This window comes from Nicotiana tomentosiformis, chromosome 2 (genome assembly GCF_000390325.3).
Source record: "Nicotiana tomentosiformis chromosome 2, ASM39032v3, whole genome shotgun sequence".
NCBI lineage: Eukaryota > Viridiplantae > Streptophyta > Magnoliopsida > Solanales > Solanaceae > Nicotiana > Nicotiana tomentosiformis.
Genome location: NC_090813.1, coordinates 40,927,156 through 40,951,629, shown reverse-complemented (window position 1 = coordinate 40,951,629; position 24,474 = coordinate 40,927,156). Strand labels below are relative to the sequence as shown.

Sequence of the window (24,474 nt, the reverse complement as noted above, 5' to 3'; positions counted from 1 at the left end):
TTTTCATAAGAGAAAGACTTACAGTGCGTCCATAAGCCATAGATTTTGACTTGTTGGACTCAAACCTTGATTTCTCACTTGGTTCATAGAAGATTAATGTCCTCTGGCCCAAATTATGTACTCTCCACTTTCCCTTTCTTGCATGTAGTTTTTTGGTGTTTTGCTCCATGGGCCTCTTTCCTACCATTTTTGACTAATGGGAAGGTCATCAGAAGATCTACTGCTTTCATTGTCGGTTTTGAGAAAATCTGAGTCGATGGATGATTCCATGTCTACAGTTTCTTTAGGGTTAAAGGTTTTCTGGAACCTTCTGCTTCGTCTGGTGGCAGTGGAAGATGAGAGGTTTATTTTTGCCATGGTGAAGGTTTCTTTGGAGAGGATGAAGAGTGATAGGGAGAGAAGAGGGTTCTTATCTAGGCGTTGGGAAGGTTGAAGAGTTGTGTTGTTAAAGGAAAGGACGGATTCAGAAGAAAGTGACTCTTCTGAGGAGATGTTTTGACGGTACTGATGGAGGTGTAATAATTATACTTGCATCAAAGTAAAATTAAACACACATAAGAAGGAAAATAAAATATTTTAAACATATACAAAAGATTTGTTTTATAAAATAGACATGATGCCAATCTTTTTTCATAGTAGACAAAATCTTTCTTCTAAAAGAGGTTTTATAAAAATATCGGCAAGTTGAGATTCAGTAATAATGAATTCTAATACAATATCACCTTTAGCAACATGATCACGGATAAAATGATGCTTGATTTATATATGCTTTGCTCGGGAGTGATGCACAGAATGTTTTGCCAAACATATAGCACTAGTATTATCACAAAATATAGGAGTAGAGGTAAGAGATAAATCATAGTCGAGAAGTTGATGCATGATCCAAAGAACTTGTGTACAACAACTTCCAACAGCTAAATATTCTGCTTCAGTTGTTGACAAGGTAAAACAATTTTGTTTCTTGCTATGCCAGGAAACTAGTGCATTTCCCAACAGTTGGCATGTGCCACTAGTACTTTTCATGTCGATCTTATCACCTGCAAAATCTGCATTTGAAAAGCCCTTCAAGACAAAATTGTTAGAGTGAGCATACCATAATCCTAATTCAGAAGTCCCAATAAGATATCTTATAATGCATTTAACAGTAGTAAGATGGGATTCCTTTGGAGCCGACTGAAACCTTGCACATTTACACTCACTGAACATTATATATGGTCGACTAGCAATGAGATATAATAAGGATCCAATCATTCCTCTATACATAGTTTCATCAATATTTTTTCCATTGTTATCTTCATCAAGCATAGTTGTTGGACTCATTGGAGTCCCAATGTGCTTAGCATTCTCCATACCAAACTTCTTTATGAGCTCCATGATGTACTTGGTTTGACTGATAAAGATCCCTTTGAGAGACTGTTTGATTTGTAGTCCAAGAAAGTAAGTTAGCTCTCCCATCATACTCATTTCAAATTCTCCTTTCATAGAATGAGCAAATTCTTCACATAGAACAGATTTAGGACTTCTAAAAATAATATCGTCAACATAAATTTGAGTAATAAGATTACCTGAATTTGAGTTCTTAATAAACAGAGTTGTATCGATATTACCTCATTTGAAACCTTGAAATAGAAGAAAGGAACTTATTCTTTCATACCAGGCTCGGGGAGCTTGCTTGAGTTCGTATAGAGCTTTAGTCAACTTATATACATGATCTGGGAGAGTATAATTTACAAATCCAGGAGGTTGCTTTACGTAAACTTCTTCAGATATGTATCTATTTAGAAATGCACTTTTTACATCTATTTGGAATAGTTTGAATCCTTTATGAGTGCAAAGGCAAGTAATATTCGAATAGATTTCAATCTTGCTACAAGTGCAAATGTTTCATCGTAGTCGGTTCCTTCTTGCTGAGAATAACCTTGCGCAACAAGTCGTACTTTATTTCATACCACTAATCCGGATTCATTTAACTTATTTATGTAAACCCATTTGGTTCCTACAATAGAAGCACTTGAAGGTTTTGTAACCAGTTTCCACACTTTATTTCTTTCAAATTGATCAAGTTCATCTTTCATTGCTTTGATCCAGTAAACGTCTTTCAGTACTTCATCCACTTTCTTTGGCTCAAGTTGAGAAATTAGAGCCATGTGAGAGTTGGGCTTTTGAGATCTTCTGGTAGTGATTCCTTCATGTGAATTTCCAATAATGAATTTGTGAGGATATCCAAGTTTACTTTTTCATTCATTTGGGATGTGTGTGGTTGGTTCCCCTTCCTCAGTAGTCTATTGTTTTGTTGAAGAAGATTCTTGGATTTCATTATGTTCCTCAGTTGACTGATTTGACTGACCAGCTGACTCATCTTGACAGTCTTTTCCTACAACAACACACTTTGGAACAATAGAAATTTCCTCATCTTCAGGAAGTCTTTCATTCCTTGAGCGAGGGTTAGTATCAACAACAACAACATGAATTGATTCTTCAATGTATAAGATTCTTTTATTGTAAACTCTATATGCTCTACTTGAGGGGGAATATCCAAGGAATATACCTTCATCGCTTTTTGGATCAAACTTACCTAGATTGTCCTTTCCATTATTGTGGATGAAGCATTTGCATCCAAAAGGATGAAAGTAACTGATGTTGGGTTTCTTACTATTCCATAGCTCATATGAAGTCTTTTTAAGAATGGGTCGAATCAAACACCTGTTGATAATATGACATGCTGTGCTCACAGCTTCTGCCCAGAAGTGGTTAGGTAGAGAGTTTTCCACAATCATAGTTCTTGCCATGTCCTGTAAGGTTCTATTTTTACGTTCTACCACTCCATTCTGTTGAGGCAATCTTGGTGAAGAGAAGTTGTGAGAGATTCCTTGGTCATTGCAAAAGTTTTCAAAAGCTCTGCTTTTAAATTCTCCTCTGTGATCATTTCTGATAGTGGAAATGTAGTATCTTTTTTCACATTGGACCTTCTTATAGAAAACTTCAAAATTCCTTAGGGCTTCATCTTTATGACTTAGAAAAATAACCCACGTAAATCGAGAAAAATTATCCATAATGACAAAAACATATTTTCTACCACCTATACTAGAAGTTCTAGTTGGACCAAACAAATCCATATGCAATAGTTGAAGTGATTTAGTAGTAGAAATAATATTTTTGATTTTGAAAGATGAGCGAGTTTGTTTTCATAGTTGACATTCATCACAAATATGATCTTTTGAAAAATCTAGCTTTGGAAGACCAATGACAAGATCATGTTTAGAAAGTTTTTGAATAGTATACATGCTAGCATGTTCAAGCTTTCTATGCCAAACCCAAGGGTCATCAATCACAGAAGCAAGACAAATTTGATTACCAAGACTATCTACATTACTGATAGTATAGGCATTCATGTTTCTATTACCTGAAAGAATAACTTTACCTGATTTGTCTTCTATAAACCAGTCATGTTTTTTAAAATGAACCTCATAATCATTGTCACATAGTTTACTAATACTGAGAAGATTGTAACCGAGTTCATCAATAAGGTATACTTTGTGCACATCACATGTTGAGCTTAGAGGAACTTTTCCAACTCCAATTACGTTTTTTTTATTTGTCTCCAAAGGTAAATGTTCCTCCATCGAGTTTGGTGACTGTTTTGAATAATTGTTTGTCACCAGTCATATGTCTAGAACACGCGCTGTCAAGATACCATTTTCCTTTTCGATTCTTCTTGAGGTGTTCCAGCAAAACAAGATTACTTGTTTTTAGGTAGCCAAGCCTGTTTGGGTCCTGAATGGTTAGATTTCTGAGTGTTAGCTTGACTAGAGGATTTAGGTCGCCAGACTCATCTCCTGTTGTCCTTGAACCTGCAATGGTTAGAAGTGTGACCACGTTTTCCACAATAAACACACGACGGATTATTGGGATTTTCAGAGCCTTTTTCTGCTCTAATTTTGTTCCTGCATTGGTTAGTGTTGTGACCATTTTTACCACAGTTAGAGCATGCATGGGAGTTTCTAGTTCTAATCAAAGAGTTATGAGGCGTAATCTGATTTGATTTGACGAAACTATGACTAGTGGATTTTTATAATCCATTCAGTTGAAGTTGAAGTCATTTACTTTATCTTGAAGCATGTCACGCTCAATTTCACAAACTTCTAGCTTCAAGGCCCAGTCTTTTTTTTTCTCTTTGGATTTTTCTGAGTTCATTTAAAACTTTTTCAATATATGCAAGAGCAATATCAACAAATTCTTGAAGTTCTTAATAGTTGGGACACGTAGGAAGACGTACCTCATTGGTTCCCTCGTCTTCCATAAGACCAAGTTCACCTGAGCCTTCTTCCTCATCTACTCCTTTGTCTTTCATGAGCCCAAGCTCTCCTGAGTCCTCATTGCTATCTTCTTTAATGGCCATGAAACACATATTTGCAATTTCTTCATGGTCAGATTCTTCTTCATCACTCCAAGCTCCAAAAAACTTCTTCTTTTGAAGGTTCCTGTTGAGTTTCTTCTTTAATACAGGACAGTCAGCTTGAATGTGTCCATGTTTTCTACATTCATAGCATCTTCTATCATTTTTATCATTTTCATTATTTGTCCTTCCTTTTCTGAAGTTTGATTTTCCTCTTCTGCTATATCTGTTCTTTCTCATCATGCTTGCTACAACTTGGGAAAGCATGGCTATATTTTCATCCCGTTCTCCTCCTTCCTCTTCCTCTTCATTTTCTGGTTCAACCACAGTTGTTTTAAAGGCTACTGTTTTCTTCTTTTATTGTTGAATTTGCCTGTCCAAGTGAGTTTTCTCAAAGGTAATTAGATCACCTCTAAGTTCATCATAAGACATTTTATCAAGGTCCTGACATTCTAGAGCAATAACCTTGGGCTGCCAAATTGTGGGTAGACTTCTAAGGATTTTTCTGACCTGTTCTTCGCTCTTTATTGGCCTACTAAAGGATTTTAGATCTCCAAGGATTTTGCTGAACCTGGAGAATATTTCTTTCACTAATTCTCCATCCTTCATTTGAAATAGCTCATAGTCATGAACTAGAAGATTGATCCTTGTTTCTTTTAACTTGTTGGTTCCTTCAAATGTGATCTCCAATTTATCCCACATTTCCTTGGCAGTTTCACAGCTTGGAACCTTGTCATACTTTTCTCCACTGATAGCATTATACAGTAGATTTTTTGCTTTGGCATTCACAGTTATAACAATAGCTTGTTCATGAGTGTAATAATCTAAGTCAAGTGGATCAGTTGATATAATGACTTGATCATTTGCATCTTTCTTTGGTGGAATTGGGAGATTTCCCATTTTGATAACATGCCAAACTTTGATGTCATATGATATAGTGTATGTTTCCATACGAACTTTCCAGTGAGAAAAATATTGTCCGTTGAAATATGGAGGTCATACATGAGAGGTTCTTTCTTGAAATAATGCACCGACGACTGTGTTTGATCCCATGATCTTTTCCTCACTAGCTTTTAAGCAAAGTTTGTGAGCCTGGCTCTGATACCAATTGAAAGTAAAAGGGGAGGGGGGAGTGAATTGTGGACTATTAAAACTTAGTTGACTAAGTTTGAGTTTAGTCGACTAGTTTTCGTACAATACATTGATAAGATAGAGAAGAATGCAATGAATTGAAAGCAAAATGAGACACAACAGTTTTTATACTGGTTCGGTACCGGCGTGGTACTTACGTCCAGTTTTTCTTGGGTCACAATGGTTCTCTTAGATCTTGATAAATAATTACAATAGTGATGGTTTTATCTCGTTCACCAGCAACAATGTTTAGCAACAATAATTTCTGGATATTGACACAACTCTCTTTTGTATTCTAACTCTTTCTATCTTTTATGACACTTGTAGACTTAAGAATACAGTACTTGTATTAAGAACTAGAGAGACTTAGAAGACAGTATTTGTAGTTGCATAATTCAATCCTTGAGTTTGCCATATTTTATAGGCGAGTATTGTTGTGTATTGGTATTTCATTCCAGAAAGGTGTTTTTGATTCCTTCAAGAGAGATGGGCTAGATTTATTAATCCAAGGAGTGCTCTGTTCCATGTCGAATGCTCCATGCTTTATTGAGGAAATGAGCAACACTTCAAATTGTCTCCATTTTGTGGGGTAGATTAATTAATCCAAGGAGTGCTTCATGTTTTATCAAAGAAAGGAGCAGCACTTCCAATTGTCTCCCACTATGTTGTGTTTCCCACTCAAATTGTCTCCCATTGCTTCCGTCCTTCCTTCTTGGTCTTCTTGGCTTGAGCTTCTGCTGAATCTTCTGTGATTTGGTTTCCTTTTTTTTAGCTTCTTGTCCTAGCATCGTCTCCTTTGATTTAGCATTACTAACTTTTCTTTGATCTCATTTCCTCTTACAATCAAAGTAGATAGGATTTAGTTTTGCACAATTGTCATCATTGAAACTTAGATGTAACACACAATTCAACAAAGTTGGCTACCAAACCAAAGAAATTCAACAAAGTTGAGTACCAAACCAAAAATATTCAAGAAAGTTAGCTATCAAACCAAAGAAATTCTCAGCCAAATATTTTCCTTAGACACATGACTATTATTTTGACTTTTGAATGAGATGGACCCATCAATTGAGTTCACTCTAATCTTGTCTACTCACAATTCAACGGCCATCATCTGCTTGTCATTATTTAAGTTTTTTTACTCTATTGGCACAGTATAATTTTAACAGTAGGCTCTGCTACTAACACTAGCTAGTACATAAGTACGTACCTTAGTGAGCATGTCAAGCGCCATATTTGAAGAAGTGTAAGCAAGACTCCCCGGATACACTACCCGATTCAAAGCAGCAGCTGAAGAAGTACTAATTACAGATCCTCCGCCTTGTTTAGCATCGCGCATTCGCCTACAAACATATTTGGAAACCAACCATGCCCCTCTTAGGTTTGTATTAAAGGTATGGTTCCGCTCATCCTCCGAAAAATCCACCGAAGAGCTCACACTACCTATGCATATATAAGGCATATATATGACAAAATAAATAATAGCCAAGAAATTTTTTAAATTATGTAATTTAATTTGTCCAAATTTATATGATACACTTTCTTTTTCGATCTGTACCAATAAAAAGCAAGAAGCCATATCATGGGGGACTGACCAACTAGGATTGATCTTACTTATGCTTGCAGGTAAGAATAAATATTAGAATGGTATCTTCCAATATTTAGAAATTATTTAGGAGTAACTTTAATTTAAACTTCTCATTTTATCTTTAGTAAGATGATTTATAACTAAAAAAATATCTATAACTTATTTTGGACCTTAAATTTTAAAAGTCTTTTCTTCATTGTCAAACAACATCAATGGGACGGGAGGAGTAATTACTATCAACAAGTACTAATATAGAAGCTTATAATACACAACCTCTAACTCCGGCATTGTTAACCAAGGCATCGATACCTCCGAAGGCGTCCCAAGCTATTTGTACGGGGGCCTTAATGGTAGCACCGTCGGCGGTGATGTCAAGCTCCATGGCGAATGCACGGGGTGGGGCCCTGTAAATTGATCTCGTCGTAGAGAGATTTGAGCCTGTCAGCACGACGAGCAGCAGCAATGATGCTGCAGCCGGCTTTCGCCAAGTCGAGACACAACTCTCGCCCAATTCCTGAGGACGCCCTGTCACCATCACTACTTTTCCGCTCAGATCTTTCCATTGAACTTCTGTATTAATACTCTGTATTATTTATAAGGTAGTTATGCAGGAATACTCTGTATTAATGCACAGGTTTATATATGCAGAGAGTAATGGCTAATGTACGAACCACCAAATCTAAATTTTTTTCTCTCTTTATTTTTTGGCAAGGACTGCCCAATTTAGATTTTCCTCGATAGACAGTCAGACAGTCATTTTTCTCTCATTATTGTTAAGGATAATAGATTAAATTTGACAGTAATTACTAAAATAGTGTAATTACAAATGAAACTTTTAGGTTGTAATACTTTTATTTTTATAATAATGGTGTCCGAACCAACTTACTTGTATCTCAATTATTTATCATATACTTGTTACCGTTTATCGGTATATGTATAGGATAACTCTGCCTACCAATTAATGCTCACGTAGTTAGGAATAAATATTTTTGTCTCTATTGTTTGTATGATAATCTCCAAAGATTTTATGTTTATTTTGTTGATCACTTTGAATGTAAATTGTTGACTGATATTTACCTATTTTAGATTGCAACGTAAGATCTAGCTCCAATTTATTAATTGAGAAAATCCTTCATCCATGTTCTTTCTAACATTATTGACCCTCCATTATTGTAGGCCAATAACAGTCATAAGATAAGTAGTGTTTCATACTTGCCTTTGGGACCCCTCCTTCAAATTAGATAAATTAAGAAAACCCTACACTAGGAAAATAATATTCACTTTGTTCCAATTTATGTGACATCGTTTGACTAGGCAAGTAATTTAAGAAAAAGAAAAAAATTTGAAACTTGTGATCTAAAATATTTGTGTGGTTATAAATCATCTCGTTAAGAGTAAAAGAAAAATTTAAAGTTAATTTTTTTAAATATCAAAAGATGATATTTTTTGGAAAGACTAAAAAGAAAAGTAAGCCCGGTGACGTGGCATGACTCATTGACCAGCAATTGCCTTTTCCATTTTTCTCCGTTTTATGGGATTTTCTCCAATATTTTACCCAATTACCTCATTAATTAACCAATAAAACCCAAAGAAAAGCCACCGATTAACCTTCTTAAACAAACCGTTTCTACTTCCTTCGTTGATAATGGCAGCCGATCAAATTCAACCAAACCGTGTCTTTTTCCTTTCATTAATTATAATGGCAATTTCGAACAGTAATCTCTCTTCCCTCTTTTCGATTAAAGATCTGTAATTAGCGATGAACCTACGGAATAATGCTTAAAATTCAAGGCATACTAACGTTCATCATAATCATCATTGAATAGCAAAGGAGAACATGAAAAGGACCAGCAACAGCGAAAAAGCACAATTCGATTGCACCATGGATCCTTCAATAGATTTCGAGAAGGTACACTCTTTTTCTATTTATGTGTTTCATGGTATATATACTGCGCAAACGACACCCTTTTCACCGGTTATTATGTTTTGGCAATTTGTATATCGGCTTAAGTTGGATTTCTCATAACCAAAAATATACATTTTTGCTCGATTAAAGCTTGACATTTTGCTAATTAGAATTTTCTGTGGAAGAGTTAAATAATTTGATAGGAGCATAATAATTATCACTGATAATTTATTATTCAAACTCTTATGTAGTCCCGCTTTAGCTTTCCTTAAAACATTTTTTGTCAGGTTTATATATTATAAACCTTGCAGTATGGTCAATCCAGAACAATGATTGAATTAATGAGATGTTTTACTCCTTCTATAGTTAGTTTATCAGGCATTTGTACAATATTTAGAAATTTTGATCTATAATATCTACTTCAAATTCAGTCAGACCTCTCTATAACAACATCCTTATATAATAGTCATTCACTATAAAACCTGAGTTATTCTCGGAACCGAATATTATAATATGTTATAATATATGTCATCTATAACAGCACTTCACTATAGTAGCCAAAAACATTCGAAACGAATTAGGCTGTTATAGAGAGGTTTGACTGTATAATAATCTTCACTTTTTGCTCTCTTCATATTTTAATAGGGAAAATGATGTTGGACTGTGTTTTCATTATATGTCGTCACCAAAATTTCAATCTTTTAGTCACTTGGCTTCACTTTCTTGTAGATTCGCTTAAAAATTGGAAGCGAATCATTTTTTGTGTAATTGGAGCAAAACATCAGCATCTATCATCATTAATTGGTAATGTCTTCCTTCTTCACTCTTTCTTTTTTAGTAAACTTTTTGTATCGAGATCTACTTCTATTTAATTACTTTTGGTACTATTGGAGTTCTGCATATGGCTCCATTAGTTTTTATTCTTTCTGGCTTGCAGATATGTCACGATCCGAAATTCCTACCTTCGGACAGTGATGGCGCCTAACATTTCACTTGCTAGGCAAGCCAACGTTAGAATAATATTAATTATTTTTTAAATTATTAATAATCAAAGAAACAAATGCGGAAGCAAAGTTTGAAATATAGTGAATAATCCATAAAAACAACGGTGTCTAAATACCATCCCAGAATTAGTGTCACAAGTGCACGAGCTTCTAGAATAAATACAAATAAAAGTCTGAATAAAATAAAGCTGTCTGAAAATAAACACACAGCTAAAATAAAATAGACGGGGACTTCGACGCCATGCAGTTATACCTCAAGTCTCCTCCGAATAGCTGAAATCCGAGCAAGTCTATGGTAAGCCGCTGGGACCAACTCTGAAATCTGCACAAGAAGTGCAGAGTGTAGTATCAGTACAACCGACCCCATGTACTGGTAAGTGCTGAGCCTAACCTCGATGAAGTAGAGACGAGGCTAAGGCGGTTCACTTACATTAACCTGTACGCAATATTAATGACAACAACAAATAATAGAAATAAAACAGGTGACCTCATTTATAATAATTGAAGCCAACTCAGCAGTCATAATCCATTATCATTTCAACCAATTCTTTTGTAGCGTGCAACCCGCTCTCACAATATATTCACACTTAATTCAGTTGCAGCGTGCAACCCGCTTTCCCAATATATATATATATATATATATATATATATATATATATATATATATATATATTCCTTTTAATCAAGTCTGTCATATATTTATTTCAATCAAGTATATATATAGACTTTTAAATAATTTTGTTGCGGCGTGCAATCCGATCCCCCAATATTGACTTTTAAATAAGTCTATTGCGGCGTGCAATCCGATCCCCCAATATATATATATATATATATATATATATACTTTCATTTCCGTTGCGGCGTGCAACCCGTTCCTCCAATATAATTTTAAACGACTCATAAATGTAATAAAACTTACTCTAATAAATATCACATCTAATGAGAAATTATTAAGCATCAAGGCACATAATAATTATAATTTATTTATGAACCAAACAATGACAAATAATAATTTATTATGAAAATCAATAAGAAATTAGGTAGTTTAATATTTAATATACTAAATGTCAAATAACAATTAAAACACATAATTCAAATAGCATGCAACAATTAATGCATGAATTCAAGAATTAATATTTGACAAAGAATAGGAGAGAAACAATTATTATAATAATTAATTTATGATTTAAAACAATTTATGATTTTTCAAGTAAGCAGGCAAACAATTAATTTGACGACGTATAGACACTCGTCACCTCGCCTATACGTCATTCACATGAAATTCACATAACAAATAATTTAAGGGTTCTATTCCCTCAAGTCAAGGTTAACCACGACACTTACCTCGCTTTGTAAATTCCAATCAATTATTCAACCACAATTTTTCCTTTTAAATTTATCTCCGAAAGCTTCAAATCTATTCACAAACAATTCGATATATTCAATACTAATCATAAGAATTAATTCTATATGAATTTACTAATTTTTCGGATAAAAATCCGAATTTCATTTACATATTCGACAGTGGGACCCACATCTCAAATCCCTGAAAAACTCACGAAATTCGAACACCCATTCCGCTACGAGTTCAACCATACAAAAATTATCCAATTCCGATATCAAATGGACCTTCAAATCTTAATTATTCATTTTTGGAAGATTTTATAAAAATCTGACTTTTCTTCCATAAATTCACGGATTTATGATATAAATGAGTATGAAATCATGAAATATAATCAATAGAGGATAAGGAACACTTACCCCAATATTTTCCTGTGAAAATGGCCCAAGAATCGCCTTACTCGAGCTCAAAAATGGAAAAGAGTTGAAAATGGGTCGAAACCCCATTTACAGAACTTAAGTTCTGTTTCTGGGATTTTTACTCATCGCGATCACGGAAATTCGTTCGCGATCGCATAGAACAACTTTTGCCCAGGTTCATTTTACTCTTCGCGATCGCGGGAATGGCTTCGCGATCGTGAAGAACATTTTGGCTGCCCAGACTTTTAGCTCTACGCGATTGCGTAAATGCTCATGCGATCGTGGAGTACATTTTTCCAGCCTTACGCGATCGCATAAATGCTCATGCGATCACGAAGCACAATTTACGTGCCTAGCTCCTGCCTTCCTTCCTTCTACGCGATCGCATCTGGTCCCTTGCGTTCGCAGTGCCCTGGGAGTTTACCTTCCACCATCGCGTGCCTATCTTCGCGAACGCGAAGGGTAAAGTCACTACTTACAATTTACTCTTCACGATTGCAGCAATGGCTTCGCGATCGCGAAGCATAATGCACCAGATGACAACAAAAGCTCAAAAAACCAGATTTTCTAAGTTCAAAATCATCCCGTAGCCTATACGAAACTCACCCGAGCCCTCGGGGCTCCAAACCAAACATGCACACAAGTCCTAAAACATCATACAAATTTGCTCGCGCGATCAAATCGCCAAAATAACACCTAGAACTACGAATCAGACACCAAATCAAAGGAAATTTTCAAGAAAACTTTAAAACTTATATTTTTACAATCGGACGTCTGAATCACGTCAAATCAACTCTGATTCTCACCAAATTCGGCAAACAAGTCATAAATATTATAGTGGGACCTATGCCGGGCTGCGGAACCAAAATACAGACCGAGGTCAATAAATCCTGCATCAGTAATTTCTTAAAAATCATTAAGCTTTCAAGCTTTTAATGTTTCATCAAAATTCCATATCTCGAGCTAGTGACCTCGGAATTCGATTCTGGGCATACGTCCAAGTCCCAAATCACGATACGTCCAAGTCCCAAAACACTCATCCAGGTCTGTTTGCTAAAAATGTTGACCAAAGTCAACTCAATTGAGTTTTAAAGCTCTATTTCACATTTTAATCCGTTTTTCACATGAAAACTTTTCAGAAAATTTTACGGACTGCGCACGTAAGTCGAGGAATGATACATGGTACTTTTTGAGGTCTTAGAATACATAATTACTTATTAAATTTAAAGATGATATTTTGGGTCATCAGATTCTCCACCTCTAAAACAAACGTTCGTCCTCGAACGGAGTTAGAAAAAAGTACCTGAGCTGGAGAAAAGGTGTGGATATTTACTCCGCATGTCTGACTCGGACTCCCAGGTAGATGCCTCTACCAGCTAACCTCTCCATTGCACCCGAACTGAAGGATAACTCTTAGACCTCAACTGTCGGACCTGCCTGGCTAGAATAGCCACCGGCTCCTCCTCGTAAGTCAAATCTTTGTTCAATTGGACTGAGCTGAAATCTAACACATGAGACGGATTACTATGATATTTCCGGAGCATAGACACATGGAACACCGGATGAACCGCTGATAAACTAGGTGGTAATGCAAGCCTGTAGGCTACTTCACTCACCCTTTCAAGAATTGCAAAGGGTCTGATATACCTAGGGCTCAACTTGCCCTTCTTTCCGAACCTCATTACACCTTTCATAGGTGAAACCCAGAGCAATATTCTTTCTCCAACCATGAATGCAATATCACGAACTTTACGGTCGACATAACTCTTTTTCCTAGACTGAGCTGTGCGAAGTTGATCCTCAATAATCTTGACCTTATCCAAGGCATCCTGTACCAAATCGGTACCCAACAATCGAGCCTCTCCCAGTTCAAACCAACCAACTGGCGATTGGCATCGCCTTCCGTATAATGCCTCATATGGAGCCATCTGAATGTTCGACTGGTAGCTATTATTATAAGCAAACTCTGTAAGTGGAAAGAAATGATCCCAAGAATCTCCAAAGTCTATAACACAAGCGCGGAGCATATCTTCCAATATCTGAATAGTTCGCTCTGACTGTCCGTCTGTCTGTGGATGAAATGTTGTACTCAACTCCACCCGCGTGCCTAACTCACGTTGTACAGCCCTCCAGAAATGTGAGGTAAACTGCGTACCTCGATCTGAAATAATAGACACGGGCACACCGTGAAGGCGGACAATCTCACGAATGTAAATTTCAGCTAACCTCTCTGAAGAATAGGTAACTGCCAGTGGAATGAAATGTGCTGACTTGGTCAACCTGTCCATAATGACCCAAACTGCGTCAAATTTTCTCTGAGTCCTTGGGAGCCCAACAACAAAATCCATAGTGATACGCTCCCATTTCCACTTAGGAATTTCTAACTTCTGAAGCAAACCACCAGGTCTCTAATGCTTTTACTTAACTTGCTGACAATTCAGACACCGAGCGACATATTCAACTATATCCTTTTTCATTCTCCTCCACCAATAAAGTTGCCACAAATCTTGATACATTTTGGCGGTACCTGGATGAATAGAATACTTGAAACTGTGTGCTTCTTCCAGAATTAATTCACGAAGCCCATCCGCAATAGGCACACAAATACGACCCTGCATTCGCAGAACCCCATCTTGCCCCACAGCAACCTGTTTGGCATCACCGTGCCGCACCGTAGAGGTAATGCCTCCAAATCTTCAGCACATGAACAATGGCTGCCAATTCTAAGTCATGAACATGATAATTCTTCTCGTGAACTTTCAACTGACGCAACATATATGCAATTACCTTGCCATCTTGCATTAATACTGCACCAAGCCCAATGTGAGATGCATCACAATATACCATATACGATCCTGAACCTGTGGGTAATACCAACACTGGCGTCGTAGTCAAAGCGGTCTTGAGCTTCTGAAAGCTCAACTCACACTCGTCTGACCATCTAAATGGGACACCTTTCTGGGTCAATCTGGTCAATGGGCTTGCTATAGATGAAAATCCTTCCACGAACCGACGATAATAACCTGCTAAACCCAGGAAACTCCGGATCTCTGTAACTGAAGTAGGTCTAGGCCAATTCTGAACAGCCTCAATCTTCTTAGGATCCACCTTTATGCCTTCTGCCGATACAACATGCCCCAAAAAGGTAACTGAGTCTAACCAAAACTCACATTTTGAAAACTTGTCATATAGCTGATTATTCTTCAAGGTGTGAAGCACACTTCGAAGATGCTGATCATGTTCCTCTCGACTGCTGGAGTAAATCAAGATATCATCAATGAATACAACCACAAAAGAATCCAAATAAGGCTTGAACACCGATTCATCAAATCCATAAATATTATTGGGGCATTTGTCAATCCAAATGACATCACTAGGAATTCACAATGCCCATACCGAGTTCGAAAAGCTGTTTTACGGACATCAGAGGCCCTAATCTTCAACTGATGGTAACCAGACCTCAAATCGATCTTCGAAAATACCTTGGCACCCTGAAGCTGATCAAATAAGTCATCAATTCTTGGCAGAGGATATTTGTTTTTGATAGTGTCCTTGTTCAACTGCCGATAGTCTATACACATCCGCATAGAGCCATCTTTCTTCTTTACAAATAATATTGATGCACCCCAGGGCGAGACACTGGGTCTAATGAATCCCTGATCAAGCAAGTCTTGTAACTGCTCTTTCAATTCTTTCAACTCTGGCGGGGCCATACGGTATGGTGGAATAGAAATGGGCTGAGTGCCCGGAGCCAAATCAATACAGAAGTCAATATCTCTGTCGGGTGGCATCCCTGGCAAATCTGCAGGAAATAATTCTGGAAATTCATAAACAACTGATACTGAGTCCATAGAAGGGACATCCGCACTGGGATCACGATTATAAGCCAAATAAGTTAGACACCCTTTCTCTACCATACGCCGAGTTTTCATATAAGAAATAACCCTACTGGCAGAATGATCAGGAGTTCCTTTCCACTCTAATTGAGGAAACCTCGGCATAGCTAGGGTCACTGTCTTGGCATGACAATCCAATATAACATGATAAGGGGACAACCAATTCATACCCAACATGACATCAAGATCTACCATATCAAGAAGTAGAAGATCCACACTAGTCTCAAGATTACCAATAGCAACCACACACAAATGATAGACATGATCTACTACAACAGAGTCTCCCACCGGTATAGATACACACACAGAAACACTTAGAGAATCACAAGGCACAACCAAATATGAAGCAAAATAGGAGGACACATAGGAATATGTAGATCCTAGATCAAATAGAACTGAAGCATCTCTATGGCAAACTGGAATAATACCTGTGATCACAGTATCAGATGACTCGGCCTCAGGCCTAGTTGGAAAAGCATAAAATCGGGGCTGGGCCTCACCACTCTGAACTGTGTCTCTGGGACGGCCTCTAACTGGCTGGCCTCCACCTCTAACGGTCTGACCTCCACCTCTAATGGCCTGACCTCCACCTCTAGCTGCCTGACCCTTACCTCTAGCTGGCTGAGTAGGCGGTGAAGCAACCGGTGCCGGTATGATGGCACGAGAATCTTGCCGAGATCTGTTACTCGCCAATCTAGGGCAATACCTCTTGATGTGACCAATGTTTCCACACTCATAACACCCATCCTGATGTCGTGGCTGCTGAAGCTGAAGTTGACCCAAATAGGCCGGATAAACGCTGTAATAACTCTGGAGTGCTGAAGCACTGATAGAAGTTGAATGTGCACTGAATGTCGGTTATCCAGAGTAAGGCATAATAGGATCGTAACTCCCTGAAGCACTGGGATATGCATGGAGTGATGAATGAAATGGTCTGGGAGGATGACCCCTACCAAAATTACCCCTGCCTCCAGATGAGGCACCACTGAAACCACCGAACTGAAAAGGCCTCTTATCGGACCTCTGCCCTCTCTCCTGTGCAAGAACCATCTCGATCCTCCTTGCGACATTAGCAGCCGCCTGAAAAGAAATCTCACTTCCGGTCTCCTTGGCCATCTGAAGTCTGATAGGGTGAGTGAGTCCCTCAATAAACCTCCTCACTCTCTCCCCCTCCATAGGTAGTAAAAGGAGAGCATGGCAGGCCAAATCTACAAAACGGGACTCATACTGAGTAACAGTCATACTGCCCTGATGTAGATGCTCAAATTGCTTGCGAAATTCCTCTCTCAGTGTGATAGGGAGGAACTTCTCCAGAAATAGTTGAGAGAACTGCTCCCAGGTAAGTGCAGGCGATCCGATTGGTCTGGTCAATGTAATATCTCTCCACCACCTCTTGGCGGATCCCGTCATCTGAAATACAGCAAAATCAACCCCATTGGTCTCAACTATACCCATGTTTCACAGCACCTCGTGGAAGCGTTCAAGATAATCCTGTAGGTCCTCAGAAGGTGTACCACTGAAGTGAACCGGAAAGAGCTTAGTAAACTTATCCAGTCTCAATAAGGCCTCAAAAGACATGGCGGGCCTATCACCGGTCTGTGCCTCAACAACTAGCTGAACTACCCCAACTGGCGGGACTGCTGGAGCCTGATTCTGGTCAGCCATCTGCTCCAGAGCGGGAGTAGTGGGAGTTTGTGCTCCTCCTCCAGCCTGTGAGACGGCTGGTACCACTGGAAATGTACCATTCTGTGTCACGCCCTCTATAAGACTTACCAGACGGACTAGAGCGTCCTGAAGTACTGGAGTGGCTATGAATCCTTCCGGGACCTGAACTGGTCCAACTGGTACATTCTGAACTGGAACCTCATCCTGAAGGTCCACCTGAGGTTCTACAACAGGTGCAGCTGCTCGAGCTATGGACTGAGCTCTACCTCGGCCTCTAGCACGACCTCGACCTCTACCCCTAGCCATAGTTTCCATTGAGGGTTCTGGTCCCTATCTATCGGTAGAGGTATTACGTGTTCTCAACATCTGCGAGAGAATAAGAGTAGAATGGTTCAATCATCAATGATAGAATAAAATCGCACGACAGAATAAGAAGAAGTGATATTATTCCTAAACTTCATAGCCTCTGAGAGATAAGTACAGACGTCTCTGTACCGATCCGTCAGACTCTACTAAGCTTGCTCGTGACTCATGAGACCTATGTAACCTAGTGATCTGATACCAACTGTCACGACCCGAAATTCCCACCTTCGGACCGTGATGGCGCCTAACATTTCACTTGCTAGGCAAGCCAACGTTAGAATAATATTAACCAATTTTTAAATTATTAATAATCAAAGAAACAAATGCGGAAGCAAAGTTTGAAATATAGTGAATAATTCATAAAAATAACGGTGTCTAAATACAATCCCAGAATTGGTATCACAAGTGCACGAGCTTCTAGAATAAATACAAATAAAGGTCTGAATAACATAAAGTTGTCTGAAAATAAACACACAGCTAAAGTAAAATAGACGAGGACTTTAGAACTGCGGATGCCATGCAGTTATACCTCAAGTCTCCTCCGAATAGCTGAAATCCGAGCAAGTCTATGGTACGCCGTTGGGACCAACTCCGAAATCTGCACAAGAAATGCAGAGTGTAGTATCAGTACAACCGACCCCATGTACTGGTAAGTACTGAGCCTAACCTCGACGAAGTAGAGACGAGGCTAAGGCGGTTCACTTACATTAACCTGTACGCAATATTAATGACAACAACAAATAATAGAAATAAAACAGGTGACCTCATTTATAATAATTGAAGCCAACTCAGCAGTCATAATCCATTATCATTTCAACCAATTCTTTTGTAGCGTGCAACCCGCTCTCACAATATATTCACACTTAATTCAGTTGCAGCGTGCAACCCGCTCTCTCAATATATATATATATATATATATATATATATATATATATATATATATATATATATATATTCCTTTTAATCAAGTCTGTTATATATTTATTTCAATCAAGTATATATATAGACTTTTAAATAATTTTGTTGCGGCGTGCAATCCGATCCCCCAATATTGACTTTTAAATAAATCTATTGCGGCGTGCAATCCGATCCCCCAATATATATATATATATATATATATATATATATATATATATATATATATATATATATATATATACTTTCATTTCCGTTGCGGCGTGCAACCCGTTCCTCCAATATAATTTTAAATGACTCATAAATGTAATAAAACTTACTCCAATAAATATCACATCCAATGAGAAATTATTAAGCATCAAGGCACACAATAATTATAATTTATTTATGAACCAAACAATGACAAATAACAATTTATTATAAAAATCATAGAAAAATTAGGTAGTTTAATATTTAATATGCTAAATGTCAAATAACAATTAAAATACATAATTCAAATAGCATGCAACAATTAATGCAGGAATTCAAGAATTAATATTTGACAAAGAATAGGAGAGAAATAATTATTATAATAATTAATTTATGATTTAAAATAATTTATGATTTTTCAAGTAAGCAGGCAAAAAATTAATTTGACGACGTATAGATACTCGTCACCTCGCCTATACGTCATTCACATGCAATTCACATAACAAATAATTTAAGGGTTCTATTCCCTCAAGTCAAGGTTAACCACGACACTTACCTCGCTTTGCAAATTCCAATCAATTATTCAACCATAACTTTTCCTTAAAAATTTACCCCCGAAAGCTTCAAATCTATTCACAAATAATTTAATATATTCAATACTAATCATAGGAATTAATTCCATATGAATTTACTAATTTTCCGGATAAAAATCCAAAATTCATTTAAATATTCGATAGTGGGACCCACGTCTCAAATCCCGGAAAAAATTACGAAATCCGAACACCCGTTTTGCTACGAGTTCAACCATACAAAAATTGTCCAATTCCGATATCAAATGGACCTTCAAATCTTAATTTTTCATTTTTGGAAGATTTTATAAAAATCTGATTTTTCTTCCATAAATTCACGGATTCATGATATAAATGAGTATGAAATCATAAAATATAATCAATATAGGATAAGGAACACTTACCCCAATGTTTTCCTGTAAAAATCGCCCAAGAATCACCTTACCCGATCTCAAAAATGGAAAAGAGTTGAAAATGGGTCGAAACCCCACTTCTAGAACTTAAGTTCTGTTTCTGGGATTTTTACTCATCGCGATTGCGGAAATTCGTTCGCGATCGCGTAGAACAACTTTTGCCCAGGTTCAGTTTACTCTTCGCGATCGCGGGAATGGCTTCGCAATCGCGAAGCACATTTTGGCTGTCCAGACTTTTAACTCTACGCGATCGCGGAGTACATTTTTCCAGCCTTACGCGATGCCTTCCTTCCTTCTACGCGATCGCATCTGGTCCCTTGCGTTCGCAGTGCACTGGGAGTTTACCTTCCGCGATCACGTGCCTATCTTCTCGAACGCGAAGGGTAAAACTCACTACTTACAATTTACTCTTCGCGATCGCAAGAATGGCTTTGCGATCGCGGAGCACAATGCACCAGATGACAGCAGAAGCTCAAAAAACCAGATTTTCTAAGTTCAAAATCATCCTGTAGCCTATCCGAAACTCCAAACCAAACATGCACACAAGTCCTAAAATATCATACGAACTTGCTCGCGTGATCAAATCGCCAAAATAACACCTAGAACTACGAATCAGACACCAAATCAAAGGAAATTTTCAAGAAAATTTTAAAACTTATATTTTTACAACCGGACGTCCGAATCATGTCAAATCAACTCTGATTCTCACCAAATTTGGTAGACAAGTCATAATTATTATAGTGGACCTATACCGGGCTCCGGCACCAAAATACAGACCCGAGGTCAATAAATCCTACATCAGTAATTTCTTAAAAATCATTAAACTTTCAAGCTTCTAATATTTATCAAAATTCCATATCTCGGGTTAAGGACCTCGGAATTCGATTCTGGGCATACGACCAAGTCTCAAATCACGATACGGACCTACCGAAATTGTCAAAATACTGATCCGGGTCCGTTTGCTAAAAATATTGATCAAAGTCAACTCAGTTGAGTTTTAAAGCTCTATTTCACATTTTAATCCGTTTTTCACATGAAAACTTTCCGAAAAATTTTACGGACTGCGCACGCAAATCGAGAAATGATACATGGTGCTTTTTGAGGTCTTAGAACACAGAATTACTTATTAAATTTAAAGATGACATTTTGGGTCATCACAAGATAAGAAGAGTTTTGGCTCGCATTTTCTAACTTGTAATTTTCTTTGCGGTGTCTCTATTGGATGCTTTCTGTCACTAGATCATTCTCAGCTTCTTCTATTCGAAGGCATCAGATTATGATGCAATATAATGCGAAGCCTAAATATAATGAGTCAATCTTCGATACTTCTTTAGCCTTTTTTTATTTTCCTATGGACTTTCAAAGAATCTTTTCGTTTGTTGGCATATGAAGCAAACAACTTAACGTTTGACTTTAATTTTTCAATAAATTCATGCATCCTATTTCATGATCATGTTGTATAATCCCGGTCTATACCTTCCTAAATAAAGAATTTGCACTGAAGTTCATTTCAACTGGAGTTTCCATCTTTGGTTTTTCTTTATAATTATTTTTCATGAGTCTTGCTTTTCCTCGTAGAACTTCATTCTTCATACTGCTCAATTGCCTATTCTACAATATTCCAAAGAAAATTCGGATTACCACTATCCAGCTTATAACATAAGATATAGAATTTGTTTCTAAATATGTGGAAGTAATATGGAGTTTATTCTGAAAAATATGGCTTAATAATGTCACGATGTCCTCGGGCCATGATTATTACATGTAATTGGTTTGCAATTTTTTGTTCAAAAAGATCTATCAGATGGCGTAAATTAAAAAAAAATGGAGTATACTATCTGATTTTATATGCCATTATGCAAGTGGCTAGGGAAAACAATTACTCTGCCATCCGCTGCATTGTTTATTATCCGATACCATTCTTCTATCATAAGTAGTCCATAATTAAATATTTATCTTCGTTTTCTTTCTTGATAAATATTTTGTGACTTTATGGATATAAGTATTTATTCCTAATTCTGAACCTGTTCAATGCAGCTCTGAACATATTAGGAGCATATACACACGAGATGAATGAGGAGGATAAAAAAAAAAATCTAAAATGGTTTTGAGGGTCTGCATTCTTTGTCATGAGGTTGCAGAGTGTGTGTTCTCGTAATCATTTAGTTAAAAGTTTTAGCTTCCTTTTGATACTAAAGAAGAATATATTTGTTTGAAGACTTTTTTTGAGGGTACATAGCTCCAAAACTTATAGTATACCTGGAAGTTTTGATGAAAGTGTGACTGAGGTTTACCAAGCAGAATGCAGAGAATATAAATTTAATTTGGAGGAGTTTGATGAATGACCACAAAAGTCATATTTCAAATGGAAGTTGAAAGTCATGCTTAATGTAAGAATGAGATTACAAGATCTCAATTGTCAAAGAAAAATTGTCTTGTATTGGAAAGCAATGATACATGCTTTCTTTTATCCTACTTGCGTGGATAATATAGTAATATGTTTGAAGCACACATTATTTTGATCTTAGTAATGAAGGCTACGGATTACTACAAGACTAACATCATATAGAAGGTTTAGGGATAAAACAGAAGTAAATGAGGAGGAGTACATGGAAGATTTATGCATTATGCTGCTGGAAAATGAGTATTTTTCTTTTCTTTCTGCCTTTGAAAACTGTAGTTTGTCTTGTGAACATCTGGACTGAGCTATAGCTGGAAAGTATTCAATTCTACATCAAATTTCTAAAATCTAACTCCCAGTGTTCTTTTGCATTACATTTAGATTCCTCTAAATTTGTTTCTATTACGTTCTGTTGGTACAAATTTGTTCCCGAATATAGTGCAACTCTTCTTTTTTGTCTTTCTAGACTAAAGTGTACGAAATTGTTAGTAGATTCATTTACAAACAGTATTTCTTTCTATAATTTTAAATGGAATCAATGCACAACCATGAGAATGCTACAATATTCAATCAATAAATGTATACCATTTTCGACTTTTATAGGCTTTACCTATATAAATATTTACTATTTTATTGATATACAATTTTGTTATTTTTTTTTTGGTGATATTGTGAGTTTTGTACCTAACAGGAGAATTTATATTTGTATATAATACATGATAATTGCATCTCTTCTATCTCGATTAAGTTTATAACATGATCATATGACATATTTACTATTTTCTGTAATGACCGCGCGAAGCGGGAGAATTTCACTAGTTAATAGTATAAAATTGGACTGCTTCCTAACTCTTTTTTGTTGAACAATAAAAATGGATAGTATAAAAACATGAGATTTGATGAGAAAAATTATGGAGTTGAGCCCTACTCCCAAACTTTTGCTAAGTTTTTTACAGATTTGTCCGAAAAAAAAAAGAAAAAAAAATATACAGCTAAAATAAATAGTCATTATATCTAACGAAGAAATAAAGAAATACATAGCTGGAGCTCCATCCACGAAACAAAATTAAGTTTCATCAAAACTTTTTCCAAAAGAACACGATGTGATCAATATTTAAGAAGGTAAGAAAAAGGTTGAGCAAATTTGACTTGGAGGTGGATACTTGAAGCATTGGGTTTACCCCAAGTCTACATTACAAAAAGAGTATTCTTTTAATTAGAAATTAGACTAATCTCGATAGAAGTATTTCATGACCTCTTGGCTTTGTAATAAACAACATTATTGGGATTGCAGTATACCTTTCGCCCAACTCAGACCTTGGCTGTCTAACTTGAGACCGGACTGCGTTCCACATATTGAATAAGGTTCTATGGTCGGTTTGGGACCTTAATTAGATGCCTTAATTTGTGCAGAAAAATAAAACGGCAATCACAAACAACTATAAAGAAAAAGATTTTATTGATAAACATTGCAGGTTACAACTCTGTTTATCTCTTGATTCTTCCAACCAATTTGTTATCCGTAATTCGAAGGCCTTAGCGCCGTATTTCTCAAACATAGGATGATATGCATCTCCTTGATGTATTTGATGATCAAAAAGCATATAACAACTGATGTGTGGCTATAATTCCATAGTTTCGTACATTATGTGCCTTGCATTTTACATGCTTTAATGATAAATTACACTTTATTTGTGCATAATGGAGTCTATTTTATGTGTAGGTGAATTGGAGATGAAAGTAGAGCAAAAGAGATACTTAAACGTTGAAAGTGTACTCGAGAATAGTGAAAAGGGGAGACCTGGCGAGGCCAGCCAAATTTCAGGCGTTAGGCTAGTGACGCCAGGCCTTAGGCCAGGTCCAATCCGAGTTTTGAAGACTTAATTCGTTCCGAGTTTAACTAGGACTCGGCCCACACGTTTAGGGTTTCTTCTACACATATAAATAGACCTAAAACACCACTTGGAGAGAAGGTTTTTCAGCAGCCAGAGGCAAGGAGAGCTGGTGAAATCACCTCTTGGGAGTTAGAATCATCTATTTCTACATCTTTTCATCTTTACACTGTATTTTAATTATGCAAAATATTTGGGATATTGTTACTATGAGTATGAGTAGCTAACTTCCTAATCTAGGGTGTTGATGGAACCTATTGAAGGATGATTTTCTTGTTACGTTAATATAGATTTGCCGTAGTATTTTCTCTATTTGTTCAACTATATTATTCTTGTGGTTGATTGAATGGCCCTTAATTAGCTGTGCCTATTTAGTATGTATTAC

At 36.8% G+C, this 24,474-nt stretch overlaps 1 protein-coding gene and 1 long non-coding RNA gene across 2 annotated transcripts in view; one reads left to right on the top strand and one right to left on the bottom strand.

The window, feature by feature from the left end:
* The window catches only part of LOC104095212 (uncharacterized), a 30,919-nt gene extending 22,932 nt beyond the window's left edge, over window positions 1-7,987 (bottom strand). Inside the window, exon 1 of the mRNA XM_018770445.3 lies at window positions 7,389-7,987. Coding sequence (XP_018625961.1) covers window positions 7,389-7,650 — 262 coding nt within the window. The 5' untranslated portion in view covers window positions 7,651-7,987. The remainder of the gene's footprint in view (window positions 1-7,388) is intronic.
* Window positions 7,988-8,668: 681 nt separating this feature from the next.
* Window positions 8,669-22,549, top strand: LOC104095211 (uncharacterized). The gene is made up of 3 exons (XR_686089.4): window positions 8,669-9,024; window positions 9,751-9,825; window positions 21,834-22,549. It is a non-coding gene; the product is annotated as an uncharacterized lncRNA (long non-coding RNA).
* Window positions 22,550-24,474: the final 1,925 nt, after the last annotated feature.